Source organism: Molothrus ater, chromosome 5 (genome assembly GCF_012460135.2).
Source record: "Molothrus ater isolate BHLD 08-10-18 breed brown headed cowbird chromosome 5, BPBGC_Mater_1.1, whole genome shotgun sequence".
NCBI classification, from domain to species: domain Eukaryota; kingdom Metazoa; phylum Chordata; class Aves; order Passeriformes; family Icteridae; genus Molothrus; species Molothrus ater.
Genome location: NC_050482.2, coordinates 1393174 through 1411147, shown reverse-complemented (window position 1 = coordinate 1411147; position 17974 = coordinate 1393174). Strand labels below are relative to the sequence as shown.

The 17974-nt window shown below is 52.1% G+C and overlaps 1 protein-coding gene across 1 annotated transcript; it reads right to left on the bottom strand.

Annotated features, from left to right (window-relative positions):
* Nucleotides 1-1049: 1049 nt before the first annotated feature.
* On the bottom strand, nt 1050-17905 carry LOC118698145 (kelch domain-containing protein 10). The gene is made up of 9 exons (XM_036401240.2): nt 17776-17905; nt 8881-9102; nt 7808-7962; nt 6850-6998; nt 6173-6257; nt 5541-5607; nt 4978-5025; nt 3571-3710; nt 1050-2534 (listed from the first exon to the last, which is right to left on the bottom strand). The coding sequence occupies exons 1-9, from the start codon at nt 17903-17905 to the stop codon at nt 2325-2327; spliced, it is 1206 nt and encodes a 401-aa protein (XP_036257133.1). The 3' UTR covers nt 1050-2324.
* Nucleotides 17906-17974: the final 69 nt, after the last annotated feature.

The window sequence follows — 17974 nt, the reverse complement described above, 5'->3', positions numbered from 1 at the left end:
GTCCCACCAGCCAGGACCCCCAGGTCCCTTTCCCCAGCCTGTCCTGGATGCACTTTGCTGAGTCTGAGGATTCCATCTCCTGGCTTTCCAGGATCATCCAGGTGGGTTGTGCTGTTGTAACAGGAGATCAGGGGGGCCAAGCAGGACTTCCCTCTCCTGAGGCCGTGCTGGCTGTCACCCATGGCCGTGCTGGCTGTCACCCATGGCCGTGCTGGCTGTCACCCATGGCTGTGCTGTCCACCTGAGGTTTTTCAGTATTTTCCAGAATCATCTTTTCCAGGGTTTTACCAGGCACTGAAGTGAGACTGACAGCCCTGTGGTTTCCACAGTCATCCCTTGAAAACTGGGACCAGCTTCCAGCCAGCTGAGACCTCTCCAGAGTCCCAAGACTGCTCCAACATCATCGACAGAGGCTTTGTGACAACCTCAGAGAAAGCTCCAGAGGTTTCCAGAGGAAGGACAACCTAAGGAATGTGCTTGCTCAGAGATCTTGGATGGCTCCAGGATCACCCTGGGGATGAGGGCAGATGCTCTTGAAAGCAGCTGAGAGAAAAACCAGCACAGGGATGGCCAGGCTGCTCCAGGACAAAGGTCCCACAAGGCAAAGATGGAAGTGTGGGTATTCAGCCTCAGTTTGGGATGGAAGAAGGAGCTGGAGAAATGGTCCTGCAGGTCACTGCAAGCCAGGGGAGCAGAGCAGGGAACCCTCCCCACCCACAGCTGCCAGCAGGGTCTGGATTCAGCAGCCAGGGAGGCTGGGAAGGGGTTGAGATGCACAGCTCCTGTGAGGGTGCAATGCAGGGGATGGAGACAGCAGAGCTCCAAGCAGCTCCCACCAGTTCCTGTGGTCCAAGCACCTGAGAAAGCCTCAGCTGTGAGGTCCAGACTTTGTTTTCTGAGCCTTGGGGGAAAAAAAAAGCAGCAACTGAAGCTGGAGGAAGAGGAAAATCTGTTCTCAAGACCAGGGGAAGCTTAATTTTGGGACAAGGGGTGAGTTCCCTTCGTGGAGGGCAGTGACTCCCGCAGGCAGCACCTTTGGATTAACAACATGAAGACAATGCTATGGTTTATTTAAACATAAATGCCATTTCTTAAAAAGAAACTAAAACCTCAGAGTGTAACCTCTGCCTTTGATGAAGAGGAAAGCATTGGGAAAAGCTGATTTTAAAAACAAAAGGCACTTAAAAATGGGCTCCAACTGAAAAGGATTTTGCACAAACCTCATGCCTGGAGCTGTTCAGAGTTCAGTGGCCACTTAAACAAATGCAGTGTAGAGAGCACAAGAGGACCAGAGGCACCCCTTCCTGTGCAGGGACAATCCCTGTCCCCAGAAGGAGGGACAGTTGCTCCCTCTCCCTTTTTTGGATGCTGTATTTCCTGGGCTGAGCGATCCACAAAGCCACTCCCCAAACCAGCTTTAAATCACATCTCCCACCCTCAGGGCAACGTGAAACAAGAAGAAAAAGGCCAATTTTTGGCATGTGTGGGAGGAAGGAAAACCAAAAGCTGGGAGATGCTGAGAACCATGGCTTGGCTGAGCAGGTTCAAAGAGCTCTGAAATCTACAGGGTAAGTTCTTGCTGGAGCTCGTTGTGGGTGCAAAACGAGCCAAAAAGGTTCAAAAAGCCTCAGGAAAACCTTTTCCCTCCCCACCCCCAGTAAACTACACAGTAGTCCCTTAAGTGGCAACCTTTTCCCAGTCTTCCAAGCAAACCTTTCGATGTGAAAAGGGGAGGACACAGACACTGCACCGGGGGAGCCGCAGGCCCAGCTGGGCTCGCGGCCCGGGCGACGTTCCAGCCGTCTGCAGAGGCTCGGGGTGGGAGCAGGCCCAGGGAACATGCAGGGCTGGGGGAACGGGCTGGCTTTGGACAGGGGCTCAGCTGGCTGCCAGGGAGGGGGCAGCCACGGCCAAAGAGCGGCCTGGTGCTCGTTCTGCATCGTGTCCCTCGCTGGGTGCCATGGTGGCAGCGCCACGGCGAAGGCGCCACGTTGAGCACGGGCTCGGACATTCAGTAACTCATTAAGCTCCCCAATTAATTGCAAGCGTGTGCTGATGACAGGTTGCTGGTTGGCTGCTTAGTCTCAGAAAATACTTTTGGATTAATGGTGTAACTTAAGAGCTCCATAAATAAAAAGGGGACTTTCTCTTTTTTCCAATGACTAAAAGTAACCATGTCTGGAAAGGCATTGATGTATTTGCTGAGTAAGGCCTTGAGCAGGTTCCTCCATGTTCTTAGCAAGACCATCCGTGGAATCCATAAATAGGGGGTGGGAGGGGGAATTCTTCAACGTGGTGAGTCTTGGACAGAAGTGGGAGATTGCTCATTTTAGTCGCTCAACGAGTCCCTGCGTCAGTCCAAGGTGCAAAAGCTGGGATCTGGAGAGAGTTGCTAGGTGAGGGAAACATTCCAGGAGCTTCTCCCAGCACAGTTCCAGCAGGCTGGGCACCACCAGCCACATTTTGAACAGGGAGCCAGTCCGTTTGTTTTCGTGGATGTTGACCACCCCTCCGTGGATGTACATGCAGCCAGCCTGGGTGGGAAAGGGGGACGGGAGTTACAGAGGCAGGAAAAGCAGGAAAGGGCTTTACTCCCACCTCCCAGCCTTCAGCAGGGCTGTCCCTGCCTCTGCCACTCGCTCTGGGATCCTGTGAGTCAAGGGAGGAATCGCTGCTGGAGGGGCCCTGTCTCATCCTAAACCACTTATCCACCACCCTGAGTGCTTTGCTCTGAGGCTGAGGTGATTTCTATCCCAAGAAATCCATTTTAGGAGTGTGGCAAACTGTTCATGCAGTAGTACAGAGCCATACTCATGTTCCAGCTAAAAAGAATGTATTTTTAAACTCCACCCACCTCACACAGACATCCTGCATTCCCTTGGCTCAGCACAACCCTGCTCCAGGGATGACAGGAACACAGAGAGATGGGCAAAACTCAGCTGCTGAGTGAGTTGTTTTTTTTTTTTCCACAGGCTGGCAAAGAAAGGGCATTCCAGCTGTCCAGGCAGTCACTGAGCTGCCTGGGAAACACCTTTATCAGACTTCCCAGGAAAAGCTGCTTTTATAACATTCCCCAAATGCAGTGACACCAAGGAATGTGATCTCTGCCCTGAGGAGCTGAGGGAGGTGAAGGCACAGCCCAAGGCACTTCTTGCTGCCTGGTAATTATGAATTCCAGGTCTCCAGTCTTCTACTTAAGGCCAAAAGCTCTGGCAATACCAACATTCCTTAGTGGCTTCCAAAGGGTTGGAAACAGCCTCATCCAATCCTTCACCTCAGGCTGTTCTCAGTAGGATAAAATCACTTTACTCAGGGAGTATTTGTGCTTTTTTATCTTCCTTTTACAAGCAGGAACTGCTGTTCCCACACTGACTTTAAAAGCTCGAATTCTGCCTCATTTCTTTCAGAAAGCAAAATGCACAGTGTGGCTCCACTCTTCAAAGAGCAGCAGGAAGAAGAGCCTCCCAAAAGCTGCTGCATGCAGTGGAGGTCACTTCCTTGGGAATATCAGCTCTATCTGCAGCCCACAGCAAGGTAAGAGTGCTTGGAGGAACAAAAGGAGTCACTTACTGGGGTGACAGCAGCACAGTGGAAGTACACAGGCTCTGGCATGGCAGCTGGGAGCTTGACCCACTGGAAAGTTTGGAGATTGAGCTTCCAAACGTCTCCCAGAATCACCTCTCCGTTGTAGCCCCCGCACACGAACACATCTGCAAGAGAGGGGATGTGGGGAGCTGCCAGAGCAGCCCTGCCAGGAACCAGGGACACGCTGGGAGAGAGCTCAGGGATCCCCTCCCCACACAGCTCTGGGATCAGAAACTGTTTCAGCTCAACAAAGACTCCCAGGACCTCCCAAATCAGGCCCACCACAAAGCAGAGGCCACCTGAAGATTCCCAGACTGACTTGGGTGGAAGGGACCTCAAAGCCCATCAAGTTCCAGCCTGATGGGCAGGGCCACCTCCCAGTGTCCCAGGCTGCTCCAGCCCCAGTGTCCAGCCTGGCCTGGGGCACTGCAGGGATGCAGGGGCAGCCCCAGCTGCTCTGGCAATCCCAGCCCAGCCAGGAATTCCTCATTGCCAAGATCCCATCCCTGGCTGCCCTCTGGCACTGGGAGCCATTCCCTGGGTGCTGTCCCTGCAGGCCTTGGCCCCAGTCCCTCTGCAGCTCTCCTGGAGCCCCTGGAATGTGCTGGAAGCTCTCCCTGGATCCTTCTCCTCTCCAGGGGAGCACCCCCAGCTCTCCCAGCCTGGCTCCCTGGGAACTGAGGGGCTCCAGCCCTGGATTTGCTCCATGGGTTCCTCTGGGCCCTCTCCAGCAGCTCCAGGTGCTGCTGCTGTGTCCCCAGGGCTGGGGCAGCTCTGCAGGTGGGTCTCACCTGAGAAGGGCAGAATCCCCCCTCCCCTGCTGCCCACACTGGGGTCAGGATGGATTTCTGCCTCATGTCCCCCTTCCCAGCCTGCCCATGACCCCAGCCCCCCATGGCAGCCTGAGGGCTGAATGCCACTGCAGGCAGGGGAGCATTCCCTCTCCTCATAGCCCAGACACCTGGGCTTGATCAGATTCCAGGGATTTTGAACCCACAGGGAGCAGCCCCAGCTCCCAGCCCTGTTTGCTCCCAGCTTTGCCCAAGTTCTCAGATCAGGGGTGGCCAAATCCTGGTGGGCTGGAAGCATCTCCCAGCTCCTGCCTTACTTTTATTGGCACAATCAACACTCCTAGGAAATACAATCCAGCTTTTCCCTCCACCCTTCAACAGAGAGCATTCAGCCACTGACCTGAAGGGTTTGGAAAAGAGGGACCAAGATTGTAACTGGCTTTTCAGTGCAGAAGAAGGAATGGTGCTAAGTGGGCAGCTTCAAGCCTGTTAGTGAGGAAAAAATCCTCTTCCAGAAAAGCCACGTGGTCCCTGCAGTTCTCTCCAAGCCTCCCCTGTTTGGTTGTACAAGATACACCAATTTTCCAGAGGTAAATCTTACCATTTTTAATCTGCACACAGCTGTGGCATCTTCTGGCTGCTGGGAAACCTGGGGAGAATCATTTTGAAAATATGTATCAGCAATAATTGCTTTAAAGTGCTTGTGCAAGTGGTGATTTTGTCTCAACGTTTAATAATGGAGTTTCATTGTTAAGAGGTTTTACTTTCCTGCTATCCCAGGTATAAAAGGTGCAATTTTAAGCAGCTGTTTCAGGTTTGAGTCCTAATTCCTCTCTGGGGAAGGAAGAAAAATGCTGGAATTTTGTTCCCCAGAGTCTCAAATCTGGCTTGGTGAAAAGCAGCTGTGAGACTCCAGGGAAAGCCTCAAAGGGAGCAGGGATGATCTGGATCCTCTGGGAGCAGATCCAGGCACTGCCACCTTTCACAGGCAGGGAGAGAGGGGAGCCAGACTGCCAAACTCCCCTGGATGGGTCCATCCTCAGTGCTGCAGCACAAGCAGGATCTCAAATCCAGCATAAATCCACATGTTGAACAAGAAAACTGCACCCTCAAGCACCGTGGCCACTCTGGCTCACAGGGAAAGAAAGGAAATGCCAGGCTCACCGACTTTCTCGTGAGGCTTCGTGGTGATCTCCTCCCAGGTGTTGGTTTCCAGGTTGTAGGCGTGGATCTGGGGGGAAGAACAGGAGCCATGAGATCTTCCAGGGTGATGCAGCCACAGGCTCTGACCCACCAGAAATAAATCCCTTTTTTCCATTAAGTGGCAAACCCAAAAATAGCTGATCCCAGCCAGTGACTAAGCAGGTCTAAAATCACCTTTCAAGCTCCATCCCAGCTTTGCTATTTCAGCCCTACAGCTGAAAAAAAGAAAAGAATATTGCTTTTGAAAAGAGCTGGACCAATTAAAATCCACACCCTCGAGCTCTCAGAAGGATTTAGAAATACCTTTCTCCTGCTGCACACAGGGAGAAAAATGGGACAATGGAGAGATGAAATGTCATATGAAGTGCTGCAGACTCCACTTTTTTGGAAGCAGAGCACTATTTAAAGTGACCACAGATTCATCACTAAGACATTCTGTGGCAAATCCAGGTTTTACAGAAATAGGAGAACAATCTGCCCCCAATTATTTTTTTAATTTTTTTTTTTTTACCAGGCTCTCCAGGCACAGCCAGATGAAGAGGCTGTGCTGGTATGTATGGAAAATCTGCTGTCCAGGGTTCCAAATGCCTCACCTTATCCAAGGAATAAGCTGTCCAGGAAGTCCCACCTCCCAGGATATAAATCCTTTGACCGTCATGAGCAATTTCATGTCTGTACCTGAAGGTGCAGAGCAGCACAATTAGCAACAACAAAAACCCTCCTGGAAATCACCATCAAACTCCAGGGATTTGAGCAGAAATCCCAAGCCTGGCTCTGCTGCATCAGCCCCTCAGGCTGGGAGCATGCAGGAGATGTGGGAGTTTTCCTGAGCCCTCCAAGCAGCAGCCCAGAGGTCTGAAAGGCATTTTCTGATGCAGAGTAATTATTAAATGATTAAGTGGAAGGATTAGTGAATATCAGGATTCATCAATATTCCACCCCTTCTAAGGGAAGTGTCCAAGGCCAGGCTGGACAGGGCTTGGAGCAACCTGGGATAGTGAAAAGTGTCCCTGCCCATGGCAGGGGGATGGAATTGGATTTATTTTAAGATTCCTATGAACCCAAACCGTTCTGGGATTCTTCCATTCCCAATTCCCTGTTCTCAGTTGGACACCAAACCATGGATGAGAGAGACCAAAATCCTTCCTCCCAGTGCCACAGCAAGTTCCAGGCAAAGGAGGGTTGGAAATGGCAACCAGAGCAAGGTATCCCAAAGCTTCCCATTCCCTGCCTCCCCAAAAAAGCTCCCTGAGGCTGCCCAGGCGCTCACCTCTCCTCTGGCATGTCACAGGACATATTGTTTGGCTTCAGCTGGATCCATTCGCGGGTGTTGAGGTCCAGCTTGTGGAGATCAGTGCTGTAAATGTAGCCAGTCGTTCCTCCAAACACGTAGAGACACCCATTGATGATGGCCATGGCCTGGCAGAGAAACCAGAAAGGGCTTGGGACACCTGGGGCTGGAGGAGAGGGAATTCCTGCTCCTCCAAAGCAGATGTGCACCAGCAAAAAGGGCCAGTCCTGTGGTGAGTGTGAATTCATTTCCTTGTCCACCTTGTTCATCCACTCTATGAAAAGTCTTAAAAAGGTGTAATTGTAATAGAAAGGAACCCTAGGAACTTGCATTTAGAGTTTTGTGTCTTAAGGGCTTTGACTACCAACTACTTCTTAAATCACTTTTTCCATCTTCATTTAGAACTTTGGGTTTTGAAGATTTTGACTATGACCCACTTCTTAAATCACTTTTTTATTTTCATTTAGAGCTTTGGGTTTTGAAGATTTTGACTATGACCCACTCCTTACATCACTTTTTTATTTTTATTTAGAGTTTTGTGTTTTAAGGGCTTTGACTACCAACCACTCCTTCAATCCCTTTTTCCATCTCCATTTAGAACTTTGGGTTCTGAAGGTTTTGACTACAAACCACTCCTTAAATCACTTCCTCATTTTCATTTCGAGTTTTGGCTTTTGAAGGTTTTTGACTACCAAGCCCTCCTTAAATCAAACTTTTCTCATTCAGCTGCACCAGGCATTTAATGAACAAATTCTGCCCTTTGTAACGAGGAGAAAACCTCCTTTCCTTTGAAATCCCCACGAACCAAGGCTGCTTCATTTCTTCACGAAGGACACCTGCCTTCCCTCACGCTTTTCCCCAGAGGGAGCAGCTCTGGTGAGGCACAGAGGGGACTGAGGAGCTGAGAGCCCTCCTCAGGGCTCCCTGGGCCCCGTACCTGGCCGTAGATGCGGTTGGGTTTCTTGCCGCGGCAGCTGAGCAGAGCCCATCTCTTGTACTTGACGTTGCACACGTGGACGTCGTTCCCGTTGCTCTCTCCGAAGGGGATCCCGGTGCCCCCAAACACCAGGAGGTTGTTGCCATGTAAGACAACTGAAAACAGGGGAAAACAGGGGTGCTCATGGCTGGGAGAGCAGCAGAACAGGATTCATCCAGGCTGGGCTGGCCTTGGAGCAAGCTGCTCCAGAGAAGGCTGCCCATGCCATGGGATGGGACTGGACGATCTCGAAGCTCCCTTCCAACCCAAACCATTCCCAAATCATTTCTCCAGGCTGGACTGGGCTTGGACCAACCTGCTCTAGGAAAGGTTGCCCATAGCATGGGATTGGATGATCTTTAATCTCTCCTCTAACCCAAATAATTTGTCCAGGCTGGGCTGGCCTTGGAGCAAGCTGCTCTAGACAAGGTTGCCCATGCCCATGGGATGGGACTGGATGATCTTTCAGCTCCCTTCCAACCCAAACCATTCCCAAATCATTTTTCCAGGACTGGGCTTGGAGCAACCTGCTCTAGGGAAGGTGTCCTAGAGGTGTCCTTAAGGATCACTGGATGATCCTTAAGCTCCCTTCCAACCCAAACCATTCCAGGTTTCCCTGCTCTGGAGACAGCTCAGTGCTGTTCAAATTCCCTTCAATCCACCCCCTGCACTGATGGCTTTGAGAGGCTCTAAAGGAGAAAGGATCCCAACTAAAACCATGGTAACCAAAGGTCTGTTTTGAAAAGTGAACAAAGACAGCTATTTTTGGATGCTTGGAGATGTCTGCATGAGGCACCTTCCTGCTGAAAGCACATCAAGGTAAACACCTGGAAAACACCTCTCGCTTTCCCATTTTTTTCTTTCCCTCTGCCTCGACCAAGCAAAAATGGAAAGAAAAATCCCAAACCCAACCCAACCTCGGGGCCTACTTGGAAAAACAGCATCCAGATTTCCAATTCTTGCCTGGATTAAAATAGGCAGGATTAAAATAGCTCCAGGAGCAGGCACAGGAGGAGTTGGATTTCCGTACGTACGTGACATGGAGGCCAGCTCCCTGGGCATGTAGCCTTCGGTGCCCATCTGGTGCCAGGTGTCTGTGGCAAAGTTGTACCTCCAGAGCTCCCTGAAGAGGGGGTAGTCCTCGTTCTCCGGGCCCCCAGACTCATCGTAGTCGGGATTGTAGCCCCCGAAGACGTAGAGGTTGGAACTGTCGGCCACGCAGCGATGGCCGCTCCTGGCCGGGGGGCACCTGTGCCCTGGAGCAGCAGGAGGAGGAGAAACAACAGCTCCACAAGGGCTCAGGGTGTGCCCCAGGCCCTGCAGGGCACAGGACACCTTGTTCATCCACTCTGTGAAAAGTCTTAAAAAGGTGTAATTGTAATAGAAAGGAACCCTAGGAACTTGCATTTAGAGTTTGGTGTCTGAAGGGTTTGACTATCAACCACTCCTTAAATCACTTTTTTATTTTCATTTAGAACTTTGGGTTTTGAAGATTTTTGACTACCAACCACTCCTTAAATCACTTTTTTCATCTTCATTTAGAGCTTTGGGTTTTGAAGGTTTTGACTATGACCGACTCCTTACATCACTTTTTAATTTTTATTTAGAGTTTTGTGTTTTAAGGGCTTTGACTACCAATCGTTTTAAGGGCTTTGACTATCCACCGCTCCTTCAATCCCTTTTTCCATCTCCATTTAGAACTTTGGGTTCTGAAGGTTTTGACTACAAACCACTCCTTAAATCACTTCCTCATTTTCATTTCGAGTTTTGGCTTTTGAAGGTTTTTGACTACCAGGCCCTCCTTAAATCAAACTTTTCTCATTCAGCTGCACCAGGCATTTAATGAACAAATTCTGGGCTGGATTCCACAGGGAATCCACTGGGAAGGGCCTCTGCAGCACGAGGAAATGGCTTTGGAAGGACAAGCTGGAAAAGGGACACTCTGTGTGTCACCAGCCCATCCCTGGACCACGTGGCAGTTGTGGGCACTACAGCCCTTCTGAGGTGTTGGAGGAAATCCCTCTTCTTTCCTTCTGTCTGGCAAATTTCACTTAGAAACAATTGCAAATGTCTGTATTTAAAACTGCCCAATAGAGAAAAGAATTAAGGATTTGCTTTTCCTCCTCCAGGACACCTCCCAGTGACTTCCCTCTTTGCTCCTTGGATCTCAAGACTTTGTCTCGGTCACTAAATTTCCCGTCACTAAACAGAACACTTCAGTTGAGTTTAGTTCTGTTTAGTGACAGAAAATGTAGTGACTTCTGTCACTGAACAGGTCTGACAGAGCAGGGAAATCTGCTCCTGAGTTAAGGCATTTGCACTGGGAGGAGCAGGGAATCCAGCTGAGATCCTGCAGGCAGATGCAGCCCTGCCCAAAAGGAATCCTCTGCCTGCCCACCCCTAAAAACTCAATGGAAATAAAAGCAGGGAGGACAATGCCAGCTCAGCTCTCCACTGGAACAGATAAAAAGATGGATTCAGCCAAGGAAAAACAAACCAGGAATATTCAGAGGTAACAGAAATCAAGGTCTTGGCTGACAATTGACCAAAGCAAACCCAAACAAATCAGTGACCTTCACCTCCCACCTGCTCCCACAGACTGTTTTATGGATTTTAGGAGAGAAAAGGAGCCAGGATAGCATCTAATGAGGACCCAGAATGTTTTCTTCTGTTATAATTCCCAGCAGTGAATCAAACACTGCAAAAAAAAAAAAAAAAAAGGGTTATGAAGCATTTTTCCTACAGAAAAAGTGAAAAAAAAATGATTTGTCCAGACCAAATAATGAACTTGAGGTGAGCAGAAGCAGCTTTGCTTAATCATGTTCAGCTCTGGTCCAAAATTAAGCTGCTCTCCAGGGTTCAGACAAGGTTTTGACAGATTTGGGGTGTTTCCAGGAATAATTGTGTCTCACAGCAATTCCCACTTAGAAAACTAACAAGCACTGGCTGAAAAGAGGGGAAGAAAGTTAAGGAATTAAGGGAAAAATCTGTAGTGGGGACATGAATATTTGGGCACAGAAGAGGGGGATATTCCACATCCCAGTTTAAGAGCTGGTAAGGAATTAGGAGTTCAGATATTGTATTAAATAGAGATTTCATTTCCCTCTAGTTCTAACACTTGCCATGAGAATTTTCCAGAGGGAAAAGAGAAGAATAAGGCTGAGTTTTATATAAAGCAAATAAACTAAAGGTAAGAGGAGTAATTCTAAGAAAAGAAATTAAACCACACCACCCAGGAGGCCTTCACTGCCATCCACCTCCCAAAATCACACAGGGCAGGCAGCTGACCCTGCCAGAAATCCCAATTTTCAACAGGAAGGGATCCCACATCCCTGGAAGGGTCCAAGGCCAGGCTTGGAGCGCCCTGGCACAGAACTAACCCTGCTCAAGGGCGAAGGTTCCTTCAGCAGCCAAACTCCATGGCTCCCATAAAGAGCTGCATTTCCATGTCATTGGGGCTCCCTGGATGATTCCCAGCTCCTGCTGACATGCAGGAGAGGTTTGCAGCAGGTTTTGCTGCCCATTCCACAGGGGTAACTTTTAGGTGGGAAAATCCCAGGATTTGCTGAGTTTTGTCATGGGCAAAGCCCCTTTTCCCAGAGCTGAACCCCAAAACACCCAAAGCTCAGGGAAGCAAGGCCCCACTGTATGAAAAGCTGGAATTCTGCAGGTCCTGCTGGGAATTCCTTGATGCTGGACATGGAAAGCAGCAGGATCTGCCAGGTCTGGGGGGAAGAGGTTGTAAAGTGGTGGAAAATGGCTTTAACGTGGATGGATGGATGGATGGATGATGGATGGATGGATGGATGGATGGATGGATGATGGATGGATGGATGGATGATGGGTGGATGGATGATGGATGGATGATGGATGGATGGATGATGGATGGATGGATGGATGATGGGTGGATGGATGATGGATGGATGATGGATGGGTGGATGGATGATGGATGGATGGATGGATGATGGATGGATGATGGATGGGTGGATGATGGATGGATGATGGATGGATGGATGATGGATGGATGGATGATGGATGGATGATGGATGGGTGGATGGATGGATGGATGATGGATGGATGATGGATGGATGGATGGATGGATGGATGGATGGATGGATGGATGGATGATGGATGGATGGAGGATGGATGGATGGATGATGGATGGATGGATGGATGATGGATGGATGGATGATGGATGGATGGATGGATGGATGATGGATGGATGGATGATGGATGGGTGGATGATGGATGGATGATGGATGGATGATGGATGGATGATGGATGGATGATGGATGATGGATGGATGATGGATGGATGATGGGTGGATGGATGGATGGATGGATATGATCTGGGAAGCACACACTTTCCCAGTTTAAGATTCCAGAGGGAAGCAGGAAGGAAGGATGGGAAGGTGCATTTACAAGGAGGTTCTTTTTCCTTAGTGCTGAGGGCAAAAATGGGAACAGTAACATTTTCAGGGAATAAGTTCCAGCATCAGAATGGAATTTTACAACAGGATGAGAGGAAACAGCCTCAAGCTGTGCCAGGGGAGGCTCAGAGTGGATGTCAGGAGGAATTTCCTCATGGAAAGGGTTGTTAAACATTGGAAGGGGCTGCTCAGGGAGGTTTGGAATCCCCATCCCCACCTGGAGGTGTCCAAGGATGTGGCACTCAGGGCTCTGGGCTGGGGACAAGGTGGGAATTAGTCACAGCTTGGATTTGAGGTGCCTTTCCCTGCTCACACAGAGCCCCAGGCACCTCATGTTCTCCAGGGAAGCACGAGGTCCTCTCCAGGGGAGTCCCAGGTCTCCAGGGAAGCAGCAGCTCTTCCCCAGGGAAGCTCTGCTTGTTGCATCTGGTGCTGGACAGCCTCAAAAGCAAAAGGTGAGCACCAGGCTGAGCCTCCTGAGCCAGCAGCTCCTCCTTGCAGATCTATGAGTGGATGGATGTCCTGGTGGAGGAGCATCCCAGCCTGGTCAGCAAGGTCCAGATGGGGCAGAGCTACGAGCAGCGGCCTCTGTACGTGCTGAAGGTGGGTCCTGGGGCAGCCTGGCCTGAAAATGCCCCTCAGCGTGAGAGGTTGTGCCAGGGCAGCCTCAGGCTGCAATCAGCAGCAATTTCCCCGTGGAAAGGGGCTCAGGCTGCCCAGGGAGCTTTGGAGTGCCCATCCCTGGAGGTGTCTGAGGAACTCCTGCAGGTGGCACTCAGGGCTCTGGGCTGGGCACAAGGTGGGCACGGGGCACAGGGTGGATTCCATGGGCTGGGAGGGCTTTTCCAACCCAATGGATTCAGTGATTCCAGGCTGAAGCATCACCACAGGGACAGAATTAAGGGAAATCCTAATTAAGGGCTGAGCCATCCAACAGAAAGGGGCTGGCTGGGCACTGTCCTGCTCCATTCCCCTGACTCACCCAGGAGTTCTGAGGGAGCTGCTGCACTGACAATCCCAAGCTGTTCCTAACTGAACTCCTCTCCTGCAGGAGCTGTCATTAGGACAGGGCTGAGACAAGAAGGTGTTTCCAGATGTGACACTGGAGCAAAGGAGGCTCAGGGGGCCCTGGTGGCTCTGCACAAGTCCCTGCCAGGAGGGGACACAGGGGGGGTCGGGCTGTGCTCCAGGGAACAGGGACAGGAGCAGAGGGAACGGCCTCAGGCTGGGCCAGGGCAGCTCAGGGGGGATTTTGGGACAATTCCTTCCTGGAAAGGCTGGCCAGGCACTGGCACAGCTGCCCAGGGCAGGGGTGGAGCCCCCGTTCCTGGAGGGGTTTCAAAGCCCTGTGGATGTGGCACTTGGGGACGTGGGCAGTGGTGGCCATGGCAGGGCTGGGAATGGATGGACTCAGTGGTCTGAGAGACCTTTTCCAACTGCAAAGATTCCATCATTCCATGGATATGAGGTTGTTGAGAGCCTCCTGAAACCATCCTTTTCCTTATGACTGTCAGAAACCCTAAACAAATCCATTTCTATCTTGGGGGGGGTGTGCAGGGAATGGGGCCAGACTGCTCAGTGACAGGAGAAGGGACAATGGGCACAAACTGAAACACAGGAAGTTCCAGCTGGATATGAGGAAAAACTTCTGCTTTGAGAATGATGGGGCACTGAACAAGGTTCCCAGGGAAGCTGGGGCTGCCCCTGGATCCCTGGCAGTGCCCAAGGCCAGGCTGGAGCCACCTGGGACAGTGGGAGGTGTCCCTGCCATGTGACACTGGATGGGCTTTGAGTTCCCTTCCCACCCAAAGCATCCCATAATTGTACACTCCTTTATCAGTTCCCTTTTTTCCCAAGCTGATTTAATCCCAGTATCCACTCCAGGGTTATCTGCAGCGCTTTGAGAACCTCAAAGTCCTTGCTGTCAGGATAACAGGAACAGCAGCAGTGAAGAGCCTGTGCTGTTCTCAGGGTGTCTGTCCCAAGCAATCCATGATTTAACCCCACAAATGCCAGTGCAAGGCCATCCCCCAGGTGTGTGTTACACCACCTCAGTATCAGCACCACCAGCAGCAGAATTTCTACTTCCAGCCCTATTTTTGGAAATACAAACAGGATAACTACAGGGTGTAAACCCAACAAATCCACCATGGCTTTGGATCCTCCTCTTTTGCACATCCCACATCCATGGTGAATATCCAGGCCTGTGCACACGTCCTTTTCTCTGCTTTTTAAAGCTTTCTAAAGGTGGTTTTGTGATTATTTTTCCTCCTGCCTGGATTTTCAACATCCACAACAGCAGGATTCAATCTCTCCCTTTCCATTTCTGATCCCTGCAGGAATCCTGAAGGCCATTTAGGACAAGGGCTGAACCAGAACAAGACAAGTCAGTATTGACTTTGACTCCCATCTTCAAAGTTCCATCTTTTCCACAACAGCTGGACAAAGTAAGTTTGGAACTCGTGGAATTGGAGTCCCTCAGGAATGTTTGGATAAGCAGGATTGGGAATGCACTGCTGAGAGTGAGGTTTAAAACCTCTTTGTTCATCCAGCTATGTTCAGATCCCACCCTCCCCTTCCTGGGCAGGCTGCCCACGCCTGGGAAATTCCCAAGAGGAAACATTCCCAAGAGGAAACATTCCCAAGAGGAAATTTGGAATTGGGAAACATTCCCAGCTGTAGCTGGGTCCCTGAACAACGGCTCTGAGGGGCTGAGGGAAAGTGGGAGAAGCCAGAGGATCCAGCCAAGGATGCCAAACACAACCTGCAGGTCAGCCAAGAGATTTCCTGGTATTGCTGAGAGCTCCAAGCTGTGTTTCCAGAATTATCATCCTGGGTTTGGATCAATGTCCAGAGGGGCTGGGAACACAAAGCCTGAGAGGAGCCCCTGAGGGAGCTGGGGGCGCTCAGCCTGCAGCAAAGGAGACTCAGGGCTGCCCCCATCGCTCTCTGCAGCTCCTGAAAGGTGCCTGTGCTCAGCTGCCCTTGGGCTCTTTCTCCAGCAGCACTGACACAGCCAGAGCACACAGCCTCGAGCTGTGCCAAGGGAAATCCAGGCTGGAGAGCAGGAAAAAGCTTTTCCAGCAAGGGGGATAAAGTTCTGCAATGGCTGCCCGGGGAGGTGGTGCAGTCCCCAGCCCTGGGTGTGTTTGACAGCCTGGATGTGGCACTGGCTGCCAGGGGCTGCCTGAGGGGTTGGGCTGGGCTGGACTCTTGAGGGTCTCTCCCAGCCAAGGGATTCTGTGAACAGGTCTGGCTCTCCCAGGCTTTGTTTCCAAAATCTTTGGGCCAATCCCATTTGAAAGGATTTTACACCACTAAAACTGAGCGATCCTTGGGTTGGAGCATAAAGGAAAATAAGAGGAATTCTGGAGAATGAAAACCACAGAGCTGGGAAGATCACCTGGCCCAAAGTCCTGTGGGAAAAGGACCTGGCACGAGGCTGTTGGGCACCTTGAGCAGCCACATCCTGAAACCCTGCAGGGACTCCAGCACATCCCAGGGAATGCTGGTCCCAGACAATGCTGGCTGTCACTGGAAAATGTCATTTTTCCATTGGGATGAAGCTTCCCAGCACACCCTGTCCCACTGCTCCTTGTCCTGCCCATGGCAAGGGAGACCCTCCATCCTCTTCATATCCATTCTTTAGGGCCTGGGGAACCCCAGGGAGGTTCCATGTAAGCAAACAAACCTGGGAACCCTGGAAGAGAACTTGGAGCCCAGGAACAAATCAGGTTGGAGGAAATGGAATGAGGGGGAAAATTCCTCTCTCAGTGGTTATGTAAGGGCTGCTGCTGGAGCTCTATAAATAGGACCTCACAGGTGGCAAACTCCAAAAATCCAGGGTTTTTCTGGGGTGGGTTTAGGCTGCTTTGGGTGGCCAGGTGAGCTGGGGAGCTGCAGGGAGGGACAGGATCCGTGCAGGATCAGGAGGGTGCAATTCCCAACGCTCCCAACCCAGCAAGGGGAGAGCAGCGGGGCCTGTGGTGCCAAAAAAGGCATTTCCAGGCAAGGAGGGAGATGGGGCTGAGCATTTGCCCAAAAATAGAAGGTGTGGAGCCACTCAGCAAATTCCCAGTGCTGCTGGAAGAGCCTGGAAGGCTGAGCCAGAGCGTGGAATGAGGGAAATGGATTTGTAGGGAAAAGATAGGGCAGGTTTCAGGGATGGGAACGTGGATGGAAAGGCCATTCCCAGCTGCTGCTGCTGCTGCTGCCACCCCTGAGGGGCTTCTTGCTCCACATGTGAGTGGCAGCAAAGGGTTCCTGGCCCTGGGATGTGCAGCTCCAGGTCAGGAGGAGGGGTAAGGGAAAATGGGATATTCCATGGCAGCTGGGAGTGTCACAGGGCCAGGAGTGTCCCACAGCCCTCCCAGTGCTGCAGAGCTTCCCAATCCCGTGATCCCGGGGTAACCTCAGCCTCCCCCTGGAATGTTTGGGGGGTTTGGGGTGACAGAGATCCAGGAATGATGGAATAACCCTTCAGCATCCAGCCTTGCAGGAGAGAGGTGGAATTGTCCCAGGGAAAATTTCCCACTTTTCCCAGGGACCAGGACTAAGCTGATGTCACAGCCCAGGCAGGATGTCCCCTCCCAGGATTGTGGGGATGTCCCAAAAACCCCAATACAGTGGGGTAGATGTCCCAAAAACCCATACAGACGGGGATTGTAGAGTGGGGGGATCCCAGGGGTCACCCCAGGCTTATCCAAGGTGGCTGAAACGGGGCTGATCCCTGTGGGGTACCCCTCTCCCCACACCCCTGGGGGCATCCAGGCACCTCCCAGCAGCTGGGGAACGCTGGGATGGGGAACCCTACACTGGGTTGTAGGAAGGGGTGACCCCAAATCCATTTATAAAAGGATAACTGCCCCCCACCCCTGATTCCAGGCTCCATACCCCCGGATCATTGGGATGGGAACAGCCCAGCTCCCCCCACACCATTCCCGGCTTTGGGGGACAGGGTGACCCCATTATACCCGGTCTGCTGGGGCACCCCAGCTGCCTCTGGGAATGTCCCAGAGGCAGGGACAGTTGTCCCCTTGGTGTCCCTGTCTCCTCATGGTCTTGGGGACACGCGCGTCCCAGCCTGGGACAGCGGGACCGTGTGGCTGGGGTCAGCAGATCTCTCCGGGGTTGGGGGTACCACATTAAGGACCCCCAGGAATGGGGGTGCCCCGCTCCCGAGCATCGTGGGAATGGGTAATTCTGATCACAGACTGCTTGAAGAATGGGTCTGTCCCAGCCCCTCATGCTCTGGGATGGGGGTGCTCGGTCCAGGACCCCTCAGGACCTTGGGCACGGCGGTGTCCCGGTCCCTGACCCCCAGAGACGGGATGCCCCGACCCCGACCCCCTCAGGACCTTACAAACGGGGCTGTCCCGGTCGCGGTCCCCTGAGATGGGGATGCTGCGCTCTCAGACCCCTCAGGGTGGGGGCTGCCCCGCTCCCGAACGCCTTCTGGGCCTTGGGCTCGGGGTCATTCCCGGCGCCGGCCGCCACTCACCCGCCGCCCGCGGCCTGCCCGGCAGCTGCACGAAGCGGTTCAGGATCCCTCCCCCGCCGCCATCGCCGCCTCCCGCGGCGCCGCCCGCGCCCTCCCCGAGCCCGTCCCGGGCCGCGGCCGCCGCCGACATGGCCCGTCCGCTGCCTGAGGGACGGAGCGCCAACCGCCAATCAGCGCCGAGCTTCTTCGGCCGGAGCCT

Bases quoted from the DNA above. Each gene is read 5' to 3' on its own strand.
- LOC118698145 (XM_036401240.2), bottom strand. From the start codon at position 17,905: ATGTCGGCGGCGGCCGCGGCCCGGGACGGGCTCGGGGAGGGCGCGGGC. The intron at 7,963-8,880 runs GTACGTACGGAA...CCCTGTTTTCAG, and splicing joins GGAGCTGGCCTCCATGTCAC to TTGTCTTACATGGCAACAAC. The intron at 6,999-7,807 runs GTACGGGGCCCA...TTTCTCTGCCAG, and splicing joins CCAACCGCATCTACGGCCAG to GCCATGGCCATCATCAATGG.